At 39.2% G+C, this 17,526-nt stretch overlaps 3 protein-coding genes across 16 annotated transcripts in view; all 3 read right to left on the bottom strand.

Annotated features, from left to right (window-relative positions):
* Positions 1-7,561, bottom strand: part of scap (SREBF chaperone) — a 70,932-nt gene extending 63,371 nt beyond the window's left edge. For 9 of the 12 annotated variants that reach the window (XR_008602752.1, XR_008602756.1, XR_008602754.1 and 6 more), the window contains exons 1-2: positions 4,049-4,608; positions 1,177-1,377 (exon numbers count right to left, since the gene is read on the bottom strand). Coding sequence is in view for 5 of the 12 variants with exons in the window: in XM_035951202.2 (XP_035807095.2) it covers positions 1,177-1,377; positions 4,049-4,224 (377 nt within the window). In the remaining 7 variants the exon portion in view is untranslated. Of the gene's footprint in view, positions 1-1,176; positions 1,378-4,048; positions 4,609-5,348; positions 5,542-7,406 lie in introns of those variants that run through there. The other 3 variants (XM_023276728.3, XM_023276726.3, XM_035951201.2) reach the window with 3 other exon arrangements.
* A 121-nt stretch (positions 7,562-7,682) lies between these two features.
* elp6 (elongator acetyltransferase complex subunit 6) lies at positions 7,683-11,931 on the bottom strand. 2 transcript variants are annotated; one of them, XM_023276730.3, is made up of 7 exons: positions 11,656-11,931; positions 11,355-11,433; positions 11,188-11,258; positions 9,528-9,652; positions 9,132-9,339; positions 8,838-8,999; positions 7,683-8,191 (listed from the first exon to the last, which is right to left on the bottom strand). In XM_023276730.3, the coding sequence occupies exons 1-7, from the start codon at positions 11,707-11,709 to the stop codon at positions 8,066-8,068; spliced, it is 825 nt and encodes a 274-aa protein (XP_023132498.1). In that variant the 5' UTR covers positions 11,710-11,931; the 3' UTR covers positions 7,683-8,065. The 2 variants fall into 2 exon arrangements, with proteins under 2 accessions (XP_023132498.1, XP_054869607.1); XM_055013632.1 differs by lacking the exons at positions 11,188-11,258; positions 11,355-11,433.
* A 3,417-nt stretch (positions 11,932-15,348) lies between these two features.
* Positions 15,349-17,526, bottom strand: part of cspg5a (chondroitin sulfate proteoglycan 5a) — an 81,601-nt gene continuing 79,423 nt past the window's right edge. The window contains exon 6 of one of the 2 annotated variants that reach the window (XM_055013471.1): positions 15,349-16,111. In XM_055013471.1, coding sequence (XP_054869446.1) covers positions 15,797-16,111 — 315 coding nt within the window. In that variant the 3' untranslated portion in view covers positions 15,349-15,796. The remainder of the gene's footprint in view (positions 16,112-17,526) is intronic. The other variant, XM_055013472.1, reaches the window with a different exon arrangement.

Below are 17,526 nucleotides of genomic sequence, written 5' to 3'. Positions count from 1 at the left end.
GAGTGGTTTGAAATTTCAGCAGGTGATTTAGTTGTTGCTGAGTCACTGATACTGATTATCAATATTATCGACCTCCCCACAGACACTCTATGGACACTCTGTGTCCTTGTACAAATATTACTTCTCCTTTCAAACTGTGCTTATCAGTTCTATGGAAACCTCTCTCTTCATTCTGCTTTTTTTCTGTGTCACTCACCTCCCTCCCTCCATGCCTCCTCCACTCTCCTAGGTCACTGTACCTCCACAAAGGCCTCTTTTGTGTGGAGGCAGCCCCCCTCCTAACAGGCAGATGGAGGGACAGGCATCCTATTCTCACAGGGCCACTTTCTCACAGCCCTCTGCTCTAGTCGTGCCTTTAACATCCCTGTCGTCAAGCTCTTTTCTTTCACTTCTCCCTGGGTGGTGGTCAGTCGTGCATTTGGCCAGCACCCCTGCTGTAAGGTGCTGCGAGGACAGCACGCAGCAGGTGCATGTGTGTGTTTCAGATTGTTGAGCTTGTTTTACAATGCCTTCACTGATGAAGCCCAGCCAACTCTCTGACCTATGTCCTCTCTTTTGACCAGTGATTTAGCAAGAGTAGATATGTGCGTGTGTTAAAGTGAACGTTTGTGTCGGGCTGTCAGCGGGGTGCTGTTTTGTGTGTGCAGATGGCCAGATCGACAGAGTGGAGCCAGTTACTTGTCTCCTCTTTGCAATCCCTTTCTCTACAATTCAGTCCGTCCACACTGGATGACAAGATAGCTTTTCCCCTGGTATTTTCATAAAGGCTGTATGAAAAAGAGGCACTATCAAGTGGTCGGGAGTTTTGCATCCATCCAAAACAAGACAGAACCTTTTCAGTTTTTCACGTGCTCTGTTGAGAAAAGTAGCAGCTGCAATTGGCTTGGAATCATATTGGTTGCAACAGCTTGTAAGGCACAGATTTTGCTAGCAGAGCAGTTTGATTGGCATGTTGTCGTACAACAATGGAAGACTCTCACCTCCACACAGTGGGTCAACCATTGTGTGAAGTGTGTGTGAATGTCAAGATTGTCAGATTTGTAAAGTTGGAATAAACAGAAATTGCTGGTTCACGATATTACTTCCTATATTCCCACTGCTTCAAATAAGAACGTCAAAGTAATTGAAATTAATCTGGATTCTGAGCACATAAACATAATATCGCAGGACACCTACCAGCAGGTGAGGATGCTGGCAGAGGTGAAGAGGATGATGGGTACTGGGTAAGAGGCACACAGCAGCCCATGGCGGTAGAAGGCTGCCGAGATCTTCTCTCTCAGCTGCTCACGCAGCGTCATCTTGGTGGATGTGGTCAACTCCCGGCCATTGGGAAGCACTTGGTGGCCGAGGACAGCGTGCCGCGGGGCATCCAGGGACCTGAAATTGCAAGTAAGCCAACAGATTAAGAGATTATTTTGAAACCTCACAGTTTAACAATGTAGAATCTACTTCAATGTATCCAAAAGAATGTTTAATTTTCCAACATATAAGCCTCAACATGTACATCATAGACATTTCATATAAACACCAGTTTACAGTAAAAAAAATGTTGTAATAAATAATTAGTTTTTCAGTTATTGAGATAAAAACACCAAACACTTGCTCCTCCACACACAGTCCCAAAAGAATTCCTAGAAAGATCCTAAATTCCTAGGTTTCCCCACAAGATTTATTTATTTTTTTTTTTTTTTACAGTTTCTCTGACATTTTGTAGAAAACAATAGTTAACTTGATCAACTATGAGACAAAATGGGCTGAAAGACTGATAAACATAATTGTTAGCTTGGGTACAACACGTACAGAGCTACTTTTACCCAGTAACATTCCTTCTTCATTTACAAGTTGCAACCATCAGATTTTAAGCAATCTATTCATCCGTTACAGCATAACTTGTCAGAAAATAGTAAAAACTATAACAGTTTTTGCAAACAAAGCAATCAAGAAACCAGAATCAAAATATTTACTAGTTACAGCTCCAGATTCTACAACTTCAATATTCAGATTATTTTATTAATTGTTTTGTTTCCATTTTTCACTGATTTTTAGACAGACAATTTCCCACTGTCTGACCAACAGTTCAAAACCCAAAAATATAACAATATATACTTTATAAATGACACAGACAAATCACAAACTCCTCACATGTAAGATGTTGGAACCAGCAAATAATCTTTCAGCTGTAGCATAATCCTGGAGATGGTTACTACTTTTCATCAGTCAGTCAATATGTATATGCAGATTTCTATTCCAATTCTCAACAGTTCCTCAACATTTATAATTATAGCAATAGATTTTGTGACTGTGCATCTTTGGCAAAGTTATGCGATCTCTGTTGTCTAGTTTTGAAGGCATGCCATTAATAGACAGTAAGACTAAACTATAGCACACACACACGCACTCAGAGATCGTCTGTGGTACAAAGAAGCTCTGTCTTAAACACCTAATTAGTTACACACTCCTTGTGCTGGCACACATGCTGCTGACTAAAGGCATAGTGTGTTTTTCCTTCATAACTAGCTCGTACTGTGGTCACATGCTAGACAACATTCAAACACACAGCTCATTCAGCAGCCAAAAAGGTGTGGACACATTCCCCACTCCAGAAAACATCCAACTCCAGCAGGGCAGTTAGACTGAAGAAAACAGATGTACATGTCTCCTCAATCATACCTGCAGAAAAATACAACCTCCACAATCCCTGCTAACAGCCTTTTCTTCGAAAGACAGTGTGAAAAGAAAGCACAGAGGGTCGGTGGCCATGGTGACAGGTCATAATGCTTCACCATAAGATACATATGTACTTTGCAGCGTTAAACCAAGCAGTCGAGTCACAGATGGACAGAAATTAATTGACTGATTTTTCATTTTTATATCATTGCTTGATTTATTTTATTTTATTTTTTCTGCCTGAAGATATTCAGGTTTTCACCCCCAGTCAATCAATAAGGTCTGAAGCTACATCAGACATACTGCGCACTGTATAATTCCAAAGAAAGTACAGCAAGAGGTAACTAACAACTGTCATAATAAATTAATCCCCTTAGTTTATCACAAACAACTGCTTCTCTGATAGTCTATAACGTTAAGCAGTAAAAATTATACTTATATGCGCTCAAAAAGTCAGGTGACTCTGGGAATTCTGCTAGTTTTATCCAATCATTAGGAAAAAGATCCAAAGATATTCAGTTTACAGTCATATATGATGACACAAACCACTGCTTTTTTTGATAAACACATTAAATATTCCCATTTTAGAAACCGGAATCAGCGAGAATGTTTATTATTTCTGTTTGAAGAATGACTGAATAGTTCACTGGTTAGCTAAATAGCACTAACACCAGTTTTGCTTTCCAATTAACTAATCAATGCAGCTACTTCTTGTTTCAGCTCTAATCAGTATCATAATACAGTATTTCTCTGGTTTTGATTATATATTACAAAATGTTCAGAAAATGCAAAATGTAAAACAAGAATTTTATTAGAATCATATTTGTCAAAATAAATAAATGGAAATGTTAAAATCATTATCTCAAACAATTATATCAATGAATTACAACAAGTAAAATAGAAGTAAAATATGTTGAACTACAACACAACTGAATATGGCCCACCAACACTCTGCTATCCTTGGCAGTAGACAGAGCATTGACATAATGTCCATTTGAGTGAATGAAGTGTGGTAATGTTGACCTTAATGCTGGTGAACCTCACTTCAAACAGAATCAGCTACTTCAGTTTCCCATATCAACTAAATCTCCTGTTGACTTCTCTGCCCAATCTCAGCTCTTGGCTCTCTGTTTGCTCAGCGAACAGCGCTACCTATCAGTGTTCGTAGTTACACACTGCCCTATTACAATATTTAACTGGCTTCCCTGCCACAGCAGCTGGACTTACAGCAACTCATTCTTCTGATTCTTATCACCTCCCTCTCACTTCAGCATCTCACACAATGTCAACAGGCGGCAACATATAATTTGTTAACAACACAATATCAGTCATTATTAAGCTTTGCCCATCATATAAGCTTTGCACTGTTCTGAAACCATACCTGCTAATGGGAGCCCAGTTTATCTCTCTGGTTCGCACCCGTTTACGTCCCCTGAAAGCAGCAGCGCAGGGTTTTTTTAGCTTAATCTGTGCCTTGGAGTTAACATAGTGCTCCCTTCGTGATTCAGGCAGAGTGTGCGATTGCTTGGCTTGTCCCACTGAGAGTAACGGAAACATTCCCTGGGAGGAATTCGCCTCAGGAGTCTCTTGATCTGCTGTTATAAATACTCTATACAGTAAACACAGCAGTGTCCCAGCAAGCTTGCACAATAGACTCTACAAAGGTCAAAAGAGAGTTTTGAAGTAAAGCCTTTCTACTCTCTGTTTCTGAAGGAGTGTCCACTCTCAGCCAGGTCCTGGTCCCACTTGCTGTCTTGCCAGGGATAACTTTCAATGACTGCCTCCATCTCTCCGCTGTCTGCGCAGCTACTGCGTGCTGTTCGGTTATGGGGTGTAGCTGCAAGACCTGACTTGGCAAAGGCTCAGCAGCATCTCCGTCAGTGAACTAATCCGGGATTGAGCTGATCGGAAACTCAACGAGCAGGGCTTAGGCCCTATGGCCACCCCCCCACTGTTTTCCTCCTCCTCTGGTCACAGCCTTCCGGTGGTCTATGCTTCCGGTTGTATAAAGCCAAGACATTCATGTCTCAAAAGCATGGCAAATCTGAGGGAGCCTTTACTAGAAAAACTTCACAACTAGGGTGGAAAATTAACACCAGCCACAGGTCAAGTGCTGGTAAGCAGTAGTTTCAGGCTGGTGAGTTTGTGTTCTCTTTAGCCATTTTGGCAGGTGACCAGTAACTGTCTATTCTGTATGGTTGGATGATGCTTGTTGGGATATATCCGCTACTACAGCTGACTGAAACGCAAATAACTGTTCTGCTAAAAACCAACTTGTCACAAATAAATGTTCATGGCAACAGCACAGAACATGTCTCAGTTAAATAACCCAGTGCTTTTGTATGCTAAGCAAATAATAATCTAACAAAGAACAGTCTATATACCTCCCAAGTGAGAACCCAGCACACTTACTTGCAACCAAAAACACAGCTACAGACGTGGGAGACAGTGTTTCACACTGCAAGCACAAATTCAGTAAGGGAGATCATTGTGGGTCTCTGTAGCTCAACGAGATGACTTGCAGATTAAGTTAGATTTTAAATGCCACATGCCTACAACAGTGCTGTGAGGAAAACAGTGCAGTGAGTTCAAGTAGGGTCAACTCTATTTAAAAACAAAGAAAATACAGTTAGAAATGCCATACACTGAACGAGGGGATTGTGAAAAAAGCAGCAGCTTACCTCTTTTCAACACTTCCTAAAATGCCCAACTTAAAGGCATCTCCAGGGTTTATAGAATCCAGTGGCATCATCAGCAACTTTGTGTATCACACAATGCATTTACAGGCCTTAATAAATACCTTTGCATTAACTGTTGTGAGCCAAAAGCCATTCCAATATCCTCAAGCATTCCAGAGAGCTTCAGGCTGTGTCCACTCTCCATAACATAACGGCATTGAAATTCAGTAACATATCAGCATAATGCTGAAGCATGCGCCTCTGATTAGTCCTGTTGTAAATGTAGAGACAAGCTCAATGTGGAAGAGTAAATTACCGCAACACAGCCTTTTACAACCGGCCCTGATGACAAATGGGGGAAATGCCCTGTCAATCAGTAACCGTTTTGTAATAACAAATGCCATGTAACGGGCATTTCATTTCCACAAAAGGATTTCTTAATTTCTTTAAATAAAAGGGAAAAAAAAAAAAAAAAGGTCTTTAGAGGAGGAAGAACAATGTAAGGCCACACTAAATCTCTTTTTAAAATCAATTATGCACCGGGATTGTTATGCACATATATTCATACACAGTATCACAATTAATTTGAAAATTCGATTTCTTCCACTTCAAGGAACTGTATTCACAATTTTGAGTTTATTTAACCAGCTAAAATGGTGAAAAAGCCTTCACAAGACAGTGAACACATGCACGGATGGTGGGGCTGATGCAACCCTGTCGCAACATCACCTGCTAAGAACAAGTTAGCAGAGAGGCTCCCAAAGCTAGGGCCTCGGATGCCCAGAGGTTCTTCATGGTGTTCCAGTTTATTCCCTAAATACATACCGTTCATTTTTAACTATTCACACTTGTATGATCTTTGCAAAAATGATAATCACATGCCACTACGTCCCCATCACTAATAATAAAACGTTTTAACATCAGCAGGTCTCCTGGAACTCCTAACCACACAGCAGTTATTGGCCTCTGTCAACAATTCCAGTTGCACACTTTTAAGCGAAGCAACTACTCAGTTAGAATATGCAAATGAGGGCCAATTATTGACATTGTCATGCAACTTAAACACCCACAGGGCACAAACAAATAGCCTCACTGTTTGCTCTGACTGCAAGGACGTATGTTCATAACTGAATCCTTATTCAGCCACCAGCTTCCAAGTGCCAACTTCCTAGCTAAGATTACTGAAAACAGGTAGCTGATGTTAGCCTTCATCTATAACTTATCGCATAAAACTTACTTTCACGCCTTACAAATACCAATAAAAACAGATTGTCAGACCTAGCTTTTCCAGTAAACATAACTTATGAACGACAGGTATTAATGACAAACACTCCTATTGTTAGCTTGTTGACGTTACCAGCGTGCGTGAGTGACATCCATCGCATTAATAATTTAGAACCAGAGTAATTTAAGTAAAACTAAGAGACCAAATGTCTGTAATAAAAAGTTATTTGGTATATTAACAGTCACCGCCAAACATACGAGTATAATTTTACATTTAAGTGTCGTAACTTTTCAATAGCTTGAGACGACTTGTGATATAGCAGCAAGCTAAAGGCTAACGCTGCTAGCAAATGGCTAGCTTTGTTAGCTCCCCAGTGAACTCGGGGTACCGTTTGATATGGAACGCACTAGATAAATTACAGTAAGTAAAATGGTGACCAGCATATTGCAAGCGGTAACCATTGCCAAAATATAATAGACATTGCTGTCAGTGTGAAACGACGAGAGTAGTTTTCTGCAAAAATGCTGCCAAATGTTCAAGTAACGCCAAAGTTAGCTAGCTGCTTGCTTGCTATTAGCAAAACCTCAAGTTGTACTTATGCAGACTATGTTTGTGTATCGTGGTTTCGGATGTTATGGTCTAATGTGTAATGCTGCCAAAGAGAAGTGATGCATGTGCGCCCAGCAGCGGTAATCTCGCTGTTATAGCCAGCAGCAGCTAGCATTGCAATGTGATGAAACAGTTGAGCAGCTCCCATGCCGTTCCACTTACACGAAGCCAACTTTCGCAACGCAGCTAACGCTAGCGGGTTACAGCTTAACTGTTCACACACTTGCCTGGACAAACTTCAGAGGTCTCCAAATCTTGTTGTTGCCGCTGTCCTCCTGAATAACCTAGCAAGTAGTCGCCGTATTATTGCTTTGTTGTGTAAATCTGTTAAAGGCTAACGCGTACGCCTCGCATCTGACGCTGACATGCAGGAGCTGTTTCTACTGGTTGTCAAATTCTACTGGTTGTCAAATCCCACTGAGACCTTTCCACTTCGACCTCTCACCCTGCACTGTGGACGGAAGGGACAGAGCGACCTCTAGCGGACGCATACAATGACAACATTTAATGTTTTATTGGATTTTTATTGTATAAATATCCAGTTGCATTGCAGCTATTCTCCAAACACCAGTAGTTCCATGATCAGTGTTATTTTTGCTGACTGGTTCACAGCAAGGGACCAAATGCCAACAACAGCATGAGTTGCTCTGATTGGGATGGTAATTCCACAGGCAGGCTGCAATTCAGAGGTCTGGAACAAGGCTACCAGCTGGCAGGATGGCGGTGTCCCTCCTAAAGAAGGTCTGAGATCCAGACTGGCTTCGTTGACACTACCAACCAGTCAAATGTAACACTTGGCTATGGCTGATTCACCAGTCATTTTACAATGTCTTGTGATATTACAATAAAATGTAAAAGAGACAAAAAAGGATGTTGAAAGGTGGAACTAAAGCACAGCACTGGATGTCCCTCGAGCAAAGAAGGAAGCTCCCTTATCGTGGACCTTATACTGAAAGAGTTTCTTCTGTGTGTGCTGCCCATCACCTTGTCTCCTCCTCCAACACACCTCCACCTGAAAAACAAGGAACACTGCTGATTTACTGTTTGTTTCACAATGTTCTACTCCTTGTGCCATATGTACTGTTTGACTTTGTTGAAGGGTTATTAATATGTGCTCTGCTATATTTTTCAACTGCCTCATTACAGCTACAGCTAATAAATATCAGTGGTGTAACCGGTCTACATTTTCAATTATGATCAATTAAAAAACACTGAAATGCATTTTTTCATCTAGCACAACTGAAATGACAGAACAATTACTTGATAAGTCAATCGACAGAAATGTAGTCTGCAATAATTGTGATGTTAATTGTTTGTCGTGTTTTAGGAGAAATTTTTAGGAGAAAATTTGGGTTTTAAAGTATTACCTGACAAATCAACCACTTTCAATTTCAGCTTTTGTCGAAGCGTGATCTGACATTTTCTAGGCCAAAAGACTACCCGAAAATGTAAGCAAAAGGTTAATTATTGTTATTTGTATTTAAAAAATCATTGTTTGTGTAAACAGTATACACATATACATTTAATTTATTATGCCAAAACAATCCAGATTAAGTAATACTTGGACTACAGGAACATCTATGGCTGCTGTTACGAGATTCACTGTGTGATCAATCAGAACAATCAGGGTAAGAAAAGCTGCATCTACGTGCACGCACCTGCCCATGTATGTCCCTGCAGTAGCCAGTTGGGAGACCCTGAACATGAAGGGTGAGGCTACACTGGTGGGTCAGACCTCGAAGGAGCAGCTCTGAGCCTTCATCATCTCCGTCATCCCCCTCGTCTTCCCCATCGCAGCGTACCAGCATCACCATGTTTCCCTGTGATTGCAGGCGACATTAGGGTTGATATGAGTTACTATCTGATCCATTTACATTTACTCTCATTATAACAGAACTCTACAGCAAGTGAGTGCTCATTAGTGATTTATTGAAAGGACATTTAAGTCCAACCTGTAGCTGAGAGCAGACCGTGGCTTTGCAGTAGTGGCTGAAGTCCAACACGGCTCTGGCACTTACTCCCAGACTCAACAGCACACTGATGTCATCCACCAGCAACACAGACGGTCCCCACTCCTCTGTGCCATCTTCCCCACTGCTGGAACTGTTCAAACTGGACTGGACAAACTTGTACAAACTCCGTAGGCCAACAGTAGGATCCCTGATAGAGATGATTGTGTAATTTATTACAGGGTATGCTTTTGTTGATATATTATTTTAAGATTTGTAATACAGACAGCTATTTAAGTGAAGCGACAACAAACCGATAGCTAAATGTGTGCAGATGTTAATCTTAACAATGCGAAAAAAGTTACATAAGGGGAACAAACAGTGATTATTGGATTGTACCTCAGGAAGTCCATGGCTTGATTTTCAGTGTGGCCTTCTTGAGGAATCAAAATAGACAGCGACTCCTTCAGTCCCTCAAGGAAGATCAGCTGACCTTTCTCCTTAGCCTGCGCTAGACTTACACCCTGAGTACACACATTTCACACACAAATACACACAGATGTTGAAGAAAGATATGGTTCCGGGCAAAACTCAGTTTGTACATACTCAAAAAAAAACCAAACAAACAAAAAAAAAAACTATGAAGTTCCTTTCATACATGCACGCGTCTCTGTCAGCCTTAGAGCACCTGAATGTGTTTGCTTCAAGTTTAAATGAACACCTTGTTTGCTTTTCCACAACAGTCACTATGGCAGTCTTGCGCAGTAGGACCTAGAAACATTTCCATTCCACTTTCAACCAAGAAAACGTCTAAACTACATGCTGTCGCATTAACGAACAGACACACACAGCGTACTCTGGGTTATATGAAGTGATTTGGGGAAGGCGGTTTCCACATTTCTGCCCCAATATTGGTCTAAAACATCACACAGAGCACAAAAGACACAGTTTGCTGCCAAGTTACAAAGCATCTTTCTCGTTCACTTGTCCTTCAATTTCAATTCAGTTTTATTTACATAGCACAGATTCACAACATATGTCATCTCACAGCGCTTAGCATAGTAAGGTACAAACCTTATCAATTCTAAACAGAGAACAGAAAGTCCAACAATCCAAAGCTGCTTTTGGATTCCCTATGAGCGACGGTGGGAAGGAATTAAAAAAAATTAAAAATGCTACAATAAAACTTCACATATATTACAAACTGAAATGTCTATGAAAATAAAGCTTCACTGCTTGTAGACAGGGAGGGTCGGAATAATTAAGCTCACTAATAATAAATGTAGTTTTGGTTTTGACAACAGGAGCTGTTCCAGCTCTTTGTATGAACCTTTTCTCTCAGTTTTATTAAATACCTGCAGCATTAAACAGCAGCAGGATCTGTAAGAGCACCTCCAGAGCGAGAGAGTTGCATGCATTTATGCACAGCACGCCATCATTGGCTGTAACACAGATTCAGAGATTATAAGCTGCAGGAAAACCATTAGACATAGTGTCCATTCTCAGGTTGAGTCTTCAGTGCTATCACATCCCTATGGATATTTTTATTTCCATATTTATAAAGTAATACATTATCAAAACACAGACGGAATTTTCAGTGTTTAGAAAATTTGAAAAAAAAATAGGCTGTTTACAAAGTTTACATTTAGTTATTTGTTTACTGTCACAATATTATGTTTTACACATCATTTAATGTCCTGTATGACAAATATAACAAATATTAAAAGTGGTTCTCTTCATACCTTGAGTGGGAACGTCTGAATGAAGTTGTGACTAACATTAAAGTAAAATACCTGAATGACAGAAGGCCTTCACTTTAACAGATTGATGTTAGAAATCTTCACAACTGTCAGACATCAGTACACCAGTGCATGGAAGAAAATCATTTTTCATGACAGGCTGCTGACTATCTCACAACTACTGCCATGTACCAAATTATTATGCCCACTTTTCAGATATTTGCAACAAACATTACTTTTAATCTTTTATCAGAAGGTATTCTGAATCTCAGTGATGGAAAATGCACAAGCAAGAGACTGTTATTGGGAAAGACACTCACCAGTCTTTGACTGATTGCACAGTAATGACTGAAGGACTGCACCAGACCCAGAAAACACACTTTGCATCGCGCTGAATCAGAAAACACAGATACAGCTGTTACAGAAATAGAAGGGGGGGAAAAGCTGTCTCTATTTTGATGTTATTCCCACAGGTGTCACAACTCACCTCGTAGGTAGAAAGAAAGGAAGTGGTGGATGAGGAAAGAAGCATCACTCTGTCTGTCTGACACAAAGATAAATTCTCCCTGCAAGTTAAGACGTCAATACAAATATTATACTAGTAAAATAAGGATGCTGTAGAATTTGCAGGCTACATAACTGCGTGAAATACTGTAAAAAAAAAAAAAAAATTATTAAAAAAATTTAAAAATCAGAAACTCTACACGTCAGCATGGAGTCCAGTGTCTTACATTTAAATAAAGAAAAAGGTAATAAAGTAACTAAGTCAGAACATGTTATATTCTCACCTTTGTGAAGCTGTCGGGAGTGCTGTTCAAGATACTGTTGAGTTCTGTAAACATAGCTAACAGCTAAGGCTAAGCTAACTGTAAATAACAAAGACTAAGCGGTTCGTAAGTGAGTTAAATCAGCGCTACAAAGTAGGACATGCAATTATAAGTGAATCTAAAAGTCTGTCCTATATATTCATGGGTTAAAATAGTAAAGTCAGAGCTTCTACTTTAGCCTGTAAAATGTTTAAAGGCTCACTCTGTGCTAGCTGGTGAGCTAGCGTCAGTCAAGATAAGAGAAATACAACAGGAGGTCTCACTCTAAATGTATTTTCGGGTAGCAGGAAAATACGTTTCGTCGTCAGACGCTGCTCATCTTTGGATATTTGGATGCAGAATCATTTTAGCGCATTTTATCAGATTCACATTAAACTAGAAGTATTAAGTTTGAAGATAAAATAGTAGCTTTCTATAAAAAAATGTTTTTAAAAACCAACCGCCTCGAATCTGTGACAGAGTATTCACTCATAGTTATAGACGATCTCCGCTCGCACATGGCAACTTCTTCAATGTTTATATCGTTGTTTGTCGGTGCAGGCATCGCCACCTGCTGGTGATACTGAGCTACTGACTGACTGCAGTAGCAGTGGAGTACAGTATTATAGCAGTATTATTGTAGTAGCAGCAGTTGCAGAAATGGAATCTGTGACAATAGAATTAATATAATACCTATATCCACAAATGCATTAGTATTATTAGTAGTAATAGCAGTATTAGTAACAGTTGCATTCAGGAGTATTGCAGCCACAGTTAAATATTAGAAAATAAATGATTCCCATCATAATAGTGACAAATTCCACCTCAGAGATACCAAATCTACACTCTGCTCTTCACTGTTCAGTCGATTATTCTTTACATAAATAGAATTTTATCATCTACATATGACTCAAGCATAACATGGCTCACTGATTAAAGCAATTGTCTAATACAAAAGTTGCATTTTATGCTAGGTGTACTACTGAAAAAGAATTAGATATTTTCAGGTTATTTTGCAGTCATTTATATTCCAGCTTGCATCTTGCAAATTTTTCATGATCTGAATGTCAATCAGACTATCAATTTAATAGAATTTGATTGATTAGGACTGTTATGCTGAAGTTTTTCAGCAGGAAATCTTGCATTATGTCAGCAAAAATGTTAAAAAACAGTCTGCAAAGGATGGTGTTAGTCCACCTTTTTTGGCTCAACATGCTTCCACTGCACCAAATAACTTAAGATGTACTCTTGAGATGTTTTAGTAGCACAACTATTTAATTTCAATGGAATTAACATACATGCATTAATTTGTGCTCACAATATATGATACTGTAGATGTGCTCTGACCATTGAAATAAGATTTGAATATATTAGTTTTACACAACCAAAGAATTAAATGTGGATGCACTTAACAGGAACACTCAGTGATATCTGTTTGGTTCCACTTAATAAGTCTTGTCACACCATAGGTCTCTTTTTTTCTAAAAAAATAAATAAATAAAATAATGCTTTTATGTTGGGTTTCTGTTTTTACTACTTGTGCACATGCTGTATATCAGTAACACGGACAGTGTGTGTGGATACATAACGTATTAGTTTAATCTCAACATTATCTGGAATTATTTGAAACAGACAACAGCGACTTTAAACAAATTGTTCGCCCTCTAAAAAATAAAATCTTGCCATTTTAAATTCACTACATCAAATGCAGGTGTGTTGTCACAGAAAGGTTTTATTAGCAACGCTTGAAGAAAGGTTTGTGTTGAAAAGCAGAAAACCTGCATTTAAATGTGATCTGGTTCATATAAGTCATCCATCTTACGCTCGTGGTTCATGCACAACAGCTGAATAAAACACTTACATGTAAAATGGGAGATAGGAAATGAACCAATGAGCATGTTTTCCTATCAGCAGATGGCAGTGTGTAGCTCTGAAACAGCTCCGTATCAAAGAGATCGAGGCTGTCATTGCAGTAAATCTGCATGTTTTATATAGCCCTACTTTAGTCACATTTTCTTCTGGCACCATATTTTTTTCACCGGCTAGCTGCTTTTTGGTGGCTTGCAGGAAGAGAACAGTCGATTCATGTGAGCTTTTCTCCCTGAGAACGCAGTCAAAGCAGTGAGAGTGAACCAAAACAGTAAATTTGCAGCCTGCAAAATCAAAACAATGAGCTGAAAGATGCTAAAAGGCTCTGTGAAGGCTGAGGGGAAACTGCAAAGGCACCACCTTTCACCAGCAAGTCCTCATACCTGAACAAAAGAGGAGGTTGATGTTTAGTTTCCACGGCTCCTACAGTGACACATAAGGCTGCAAAAAATGACATAAATGGGTGTTATAGTACAAAGAGCACTAAATTCTGTACTTTTAGAAGGCAGGTGTGGTGGCAATGTGACTCAAATGCAAATTTTCACCCAGTAGACAGTTTCCTTTGTGTGACCATTATTATTAGATATACTTCACTTATTATTCAGCTTTTGTGGCTATTACTTGTATTTTCATTTGCTGTCCACTTAGGTTCAAGCACCAAAATCAGTGGGTTAGGTTAAGCTCATGGTTTGGGTTAAAATGGAACTTTTCACAACTACGTTAGAAGACAAGCTTCACCCACTTTTAGTTGTCGTGGTTTTCTGGTGAAATCAAACTCCTTTTCACATTGCACATAATCATTTCATCCCTTGTTTATATGAAAATATTGATTCAAGCAGCTTATAAAGATTGAAGTTCTAAAGCTTTTGCCATTTAACACTGTCTGCATTTTAGTAGTTGAAGTAATTTACTTTCAGTGGATGTGTTTTAATGTACATTATCATCAATTCTCTCTACATATTGGCCCACACTCAATTAAATTATCAGCAACATGCAAATTAGATTGCTCTCAGGCTTTGAAGCCCTCACAGTGAAAACATTCAGAAAGCTGAGTAATGAGTCATCGAAACTGAGACTAAAGTGCGGCTATATTGTCTGTCTGCAAGAACTAAAAGCAACTATGCCAGCACAGATCAATTAAGTGACATATAATTAATATCATACACACTTCCACAGACGTTAGTATTATTTTACACTGCTGAGTCAGATGTTATATGTACTGGGATCACTGTGTCATGTGAGAGGAGTGACACAGAACAATCCAATGGGCCTTCATTGACTCGTGTTTTGGCCAACTGCCCACTTGGTCTAGTATAATTGCTGGCACAGATACACAAACGTATAAATTAAAGTCTCCGAAGGTTGTTTGCAGCCGTTGTGGTTCGAGTTTGATTCCTGCAGTTACTGAAGTGTCACTGAGCAAAACAGCAGCATATACAACACAATACAATGTAAATATATAAAGCATAAATGTCAAGTCACCTTTATGTATATACAATGAAAAAACAAGGTTTTTATTCATCTTTTTGTTTATTTTGCTGACTTACACATTTTTATTTAAGATTTTACATAAACATCAAAATTGTTATTTTTTTTATCGATACCTGTTTTCTGGGGTTTTTTAAATTATTTTTGTTTCCTTCATTTAATGCTTTTCTAATCTGATTTAGAATATTAATAAATGCAATTGCAATTATTGCTTGATAATTCTACAAATCAGTTAATAATTGATAAAACATTGTAAAACATTTTAAGTATCAAAACTGTAGTTTTGCTTTCTAGAAAACAGCCTGATGTTGATGTTTGTCACTTGGCACTTGCTGACATAGAAAATGAATTTAAATAAATGAAATTTAAAGAATTTTGAGAAGATGCCATACATTAAGCTTATCTCAGCTATCAACACTTAGTCACTTTGGGGAATCTACAATGTGTGGCAGCTGACAGAGGAGGCAAGTGCTTCCTTGCAACAAAATGCAAGCAAGCATCACTACACCTGAATCGCTGTCTATGTTTGTCCTGTCAGCTGTTTTGTCCTGCTTCAACACAGACACTTCAAACCTCCACATTAGGCTCCAATTTCTAGTTACAACCTAACATTCGGCATGTCAAAGTATGGAAGCAAAACCTCACAGAGGTTTGTGTAAATTTCCTTTTCCCTGATTGAAAGATTCTAAAAAACACCAACAAAATACAACACAGAACAATTTTCAAGATGTCAGCCAGGACAGTGAGATGTAAGAAGAACTGTTTGTCAGGGGGTGTAGGGGTTTTGTGTCCACTGTCTGGGCAGCTGAAGTTCGTCGATCATGGTGACCGGCAGAGAGTGAGCGCTGACGGGGCTGCGGATGGAACAAGGGGGAGAAGGTGGATACAGGTCGTCCTTCCACCGCAGAACTTGGCCTTTGGCTCTACTGGGGCTGTTTACAGTCCTGGTACTTTGACCGTTGGGGATCTGATGTTTGGTTGTGGGAACCCTGTAGAGGTAAACGTCGTAGTGTGCAAAAGGACCTTTGGAAGATTTCGAGTTAGGCCTCTTGCTGAGATGGAGCTCCAAGTCGATGGTCACCTTACAGTGCAGGAACAGAATGGTTACTGATGTACAAATACACAAGTAAACTAACTGAAACATACAGAAATACATGTGATTGATGCATAAATAATAAGGTCATTCCACTTCAGTTCACCAAATCTTAATAAAAATTCATGCCTGACCATTTCATATTTGCCAATTTTCTTTTCTGTGCATATGTAAGTTATTAGATAAAACATGTAAATCTGGTGCCATAGGTAACATTAGTTTCTGAGTTAAAAATTATCAAAGAGGGTGGGGTCATGTCGATTTTTGCTCCATTTTCTTTTCGCCAATCTGTGAAGCAATCTTCGATATGCTGTAATTTGAGAAATAATGTAACTAAGGCTCTGAAATTGTGTAGGCCATTGATATGTACATATGGTCTTTAATGGTGCAACCTCTATGACTCCAGATTTTACACATGGTCAACTCAATCAATATTCACCACTTAAAGAAAATCTGTCAAACTGAAGATGGGCAGGAGTAGGGAATTATGTGAACTGAGGTGGAACGACCCAATAACATTATACCAAAAGAAAGTACATTTTCCACATGATCTGTAATGCCATCTGCAAACATCGATACCTTCTGAACCTCCCTATACATTGTTTATGCGACGTAAAATGGACTGAATACAGCAGTTTTGTTCTATTTTGCTTGGAGACTCGTGGTAGCTACACAGACACCACAGCTACCTCCCCATAGGTCTGCAGTATGTCCATCAGGATTTATAATTTGATCAAACTCATGTGTATTATTTTATACACTTGACTATTTTAACCCAAAGTTATCCTGCCTAAATGACTTACAAGTTTAACAGGACAACTCCAAAGATCTTAAAGCGACAGAGTGAGACATTCACATACAATGGACGCCCATTTGGCAAAGCTGAAGAGGGGGACAGTCAGAGTGACAGAGACAGAAAAAACTACAATAATTAGGAGTACTGTGGAGCCCATGAAAAGAAAACAAGGAAAAAAGATCCATGAAAAGTTACTGATGCTTGACCAAAAAAACAAAACTCGATGTTCAGGTGAAAGGTCACGATCTCCAGAAGAAGGTGATCGCCTGCAAAGCATGCCACATAACTGAAGCATGCTATATTACTGCCAGAAGAAGAAGACAAAAGTTTTGCACAGTAGGTTTAACCTTCATTCTAAATCCGTGTATGATTTACTAAACTGCACCTAACCTAACCGCAGCGTTTGTTTTGCACCACATTACTAGTGAACAGTTGGATTGTGGATTACAGCAAACACAAGAATCATTAGGAAACCACAGTCCTGCTAACTGCTCTAAGCTGCTGGACTTGAGACTGAGAGAAAATGTCTAGTGTCACCTTAATCCTCTATCATAGTTTGACAGAAAGGGAAATTGTTCAAACCTCCATTAATCAAAAAGGCTTTCCA

The sequence above is a fragment of the Amphiprion ocellaris genome, chromosome 9 (assembly GCF_022539595.1).
Source record: "Amphiprion ocellaris isolate individual 3 ecotype Okinawa chromosome 9, ASM2253959v1, whole genome shotgun sequence".
NCBI classification, from domain to species: Eukaryota; Metazoa; Chordata; class Actinopteri; family Pomacentridae; genus Amphiprion; species Amphiprion ocellaris.
This window is presented reverse-complemented; position numbering and strand designations above follow the sequence as displayed.

Coding starts and splice junctions, on each gene's coding strand:
- elp6 (XM_023276730.3), bottom strand. CDS start 11,709: ATGTTTACAGAACTCAACAGTATCTTGAACAGCACTCCCGACAGCTTC. Junction 11,259..11,354: donor CCTTTCTTTCTACCTACGAG/GTGAGTTGTGAC, acceptor TTTCTGATTCAG/CGCGATGCAAAGTGTGTTTT. Junction 8,192..8,837: donor GCAGGGACATACATGGGCAG/GTGCGTGCACGT, acceptor CTTGTTTTTCAG/GTGGAGGTGTGTTGGAGGAG.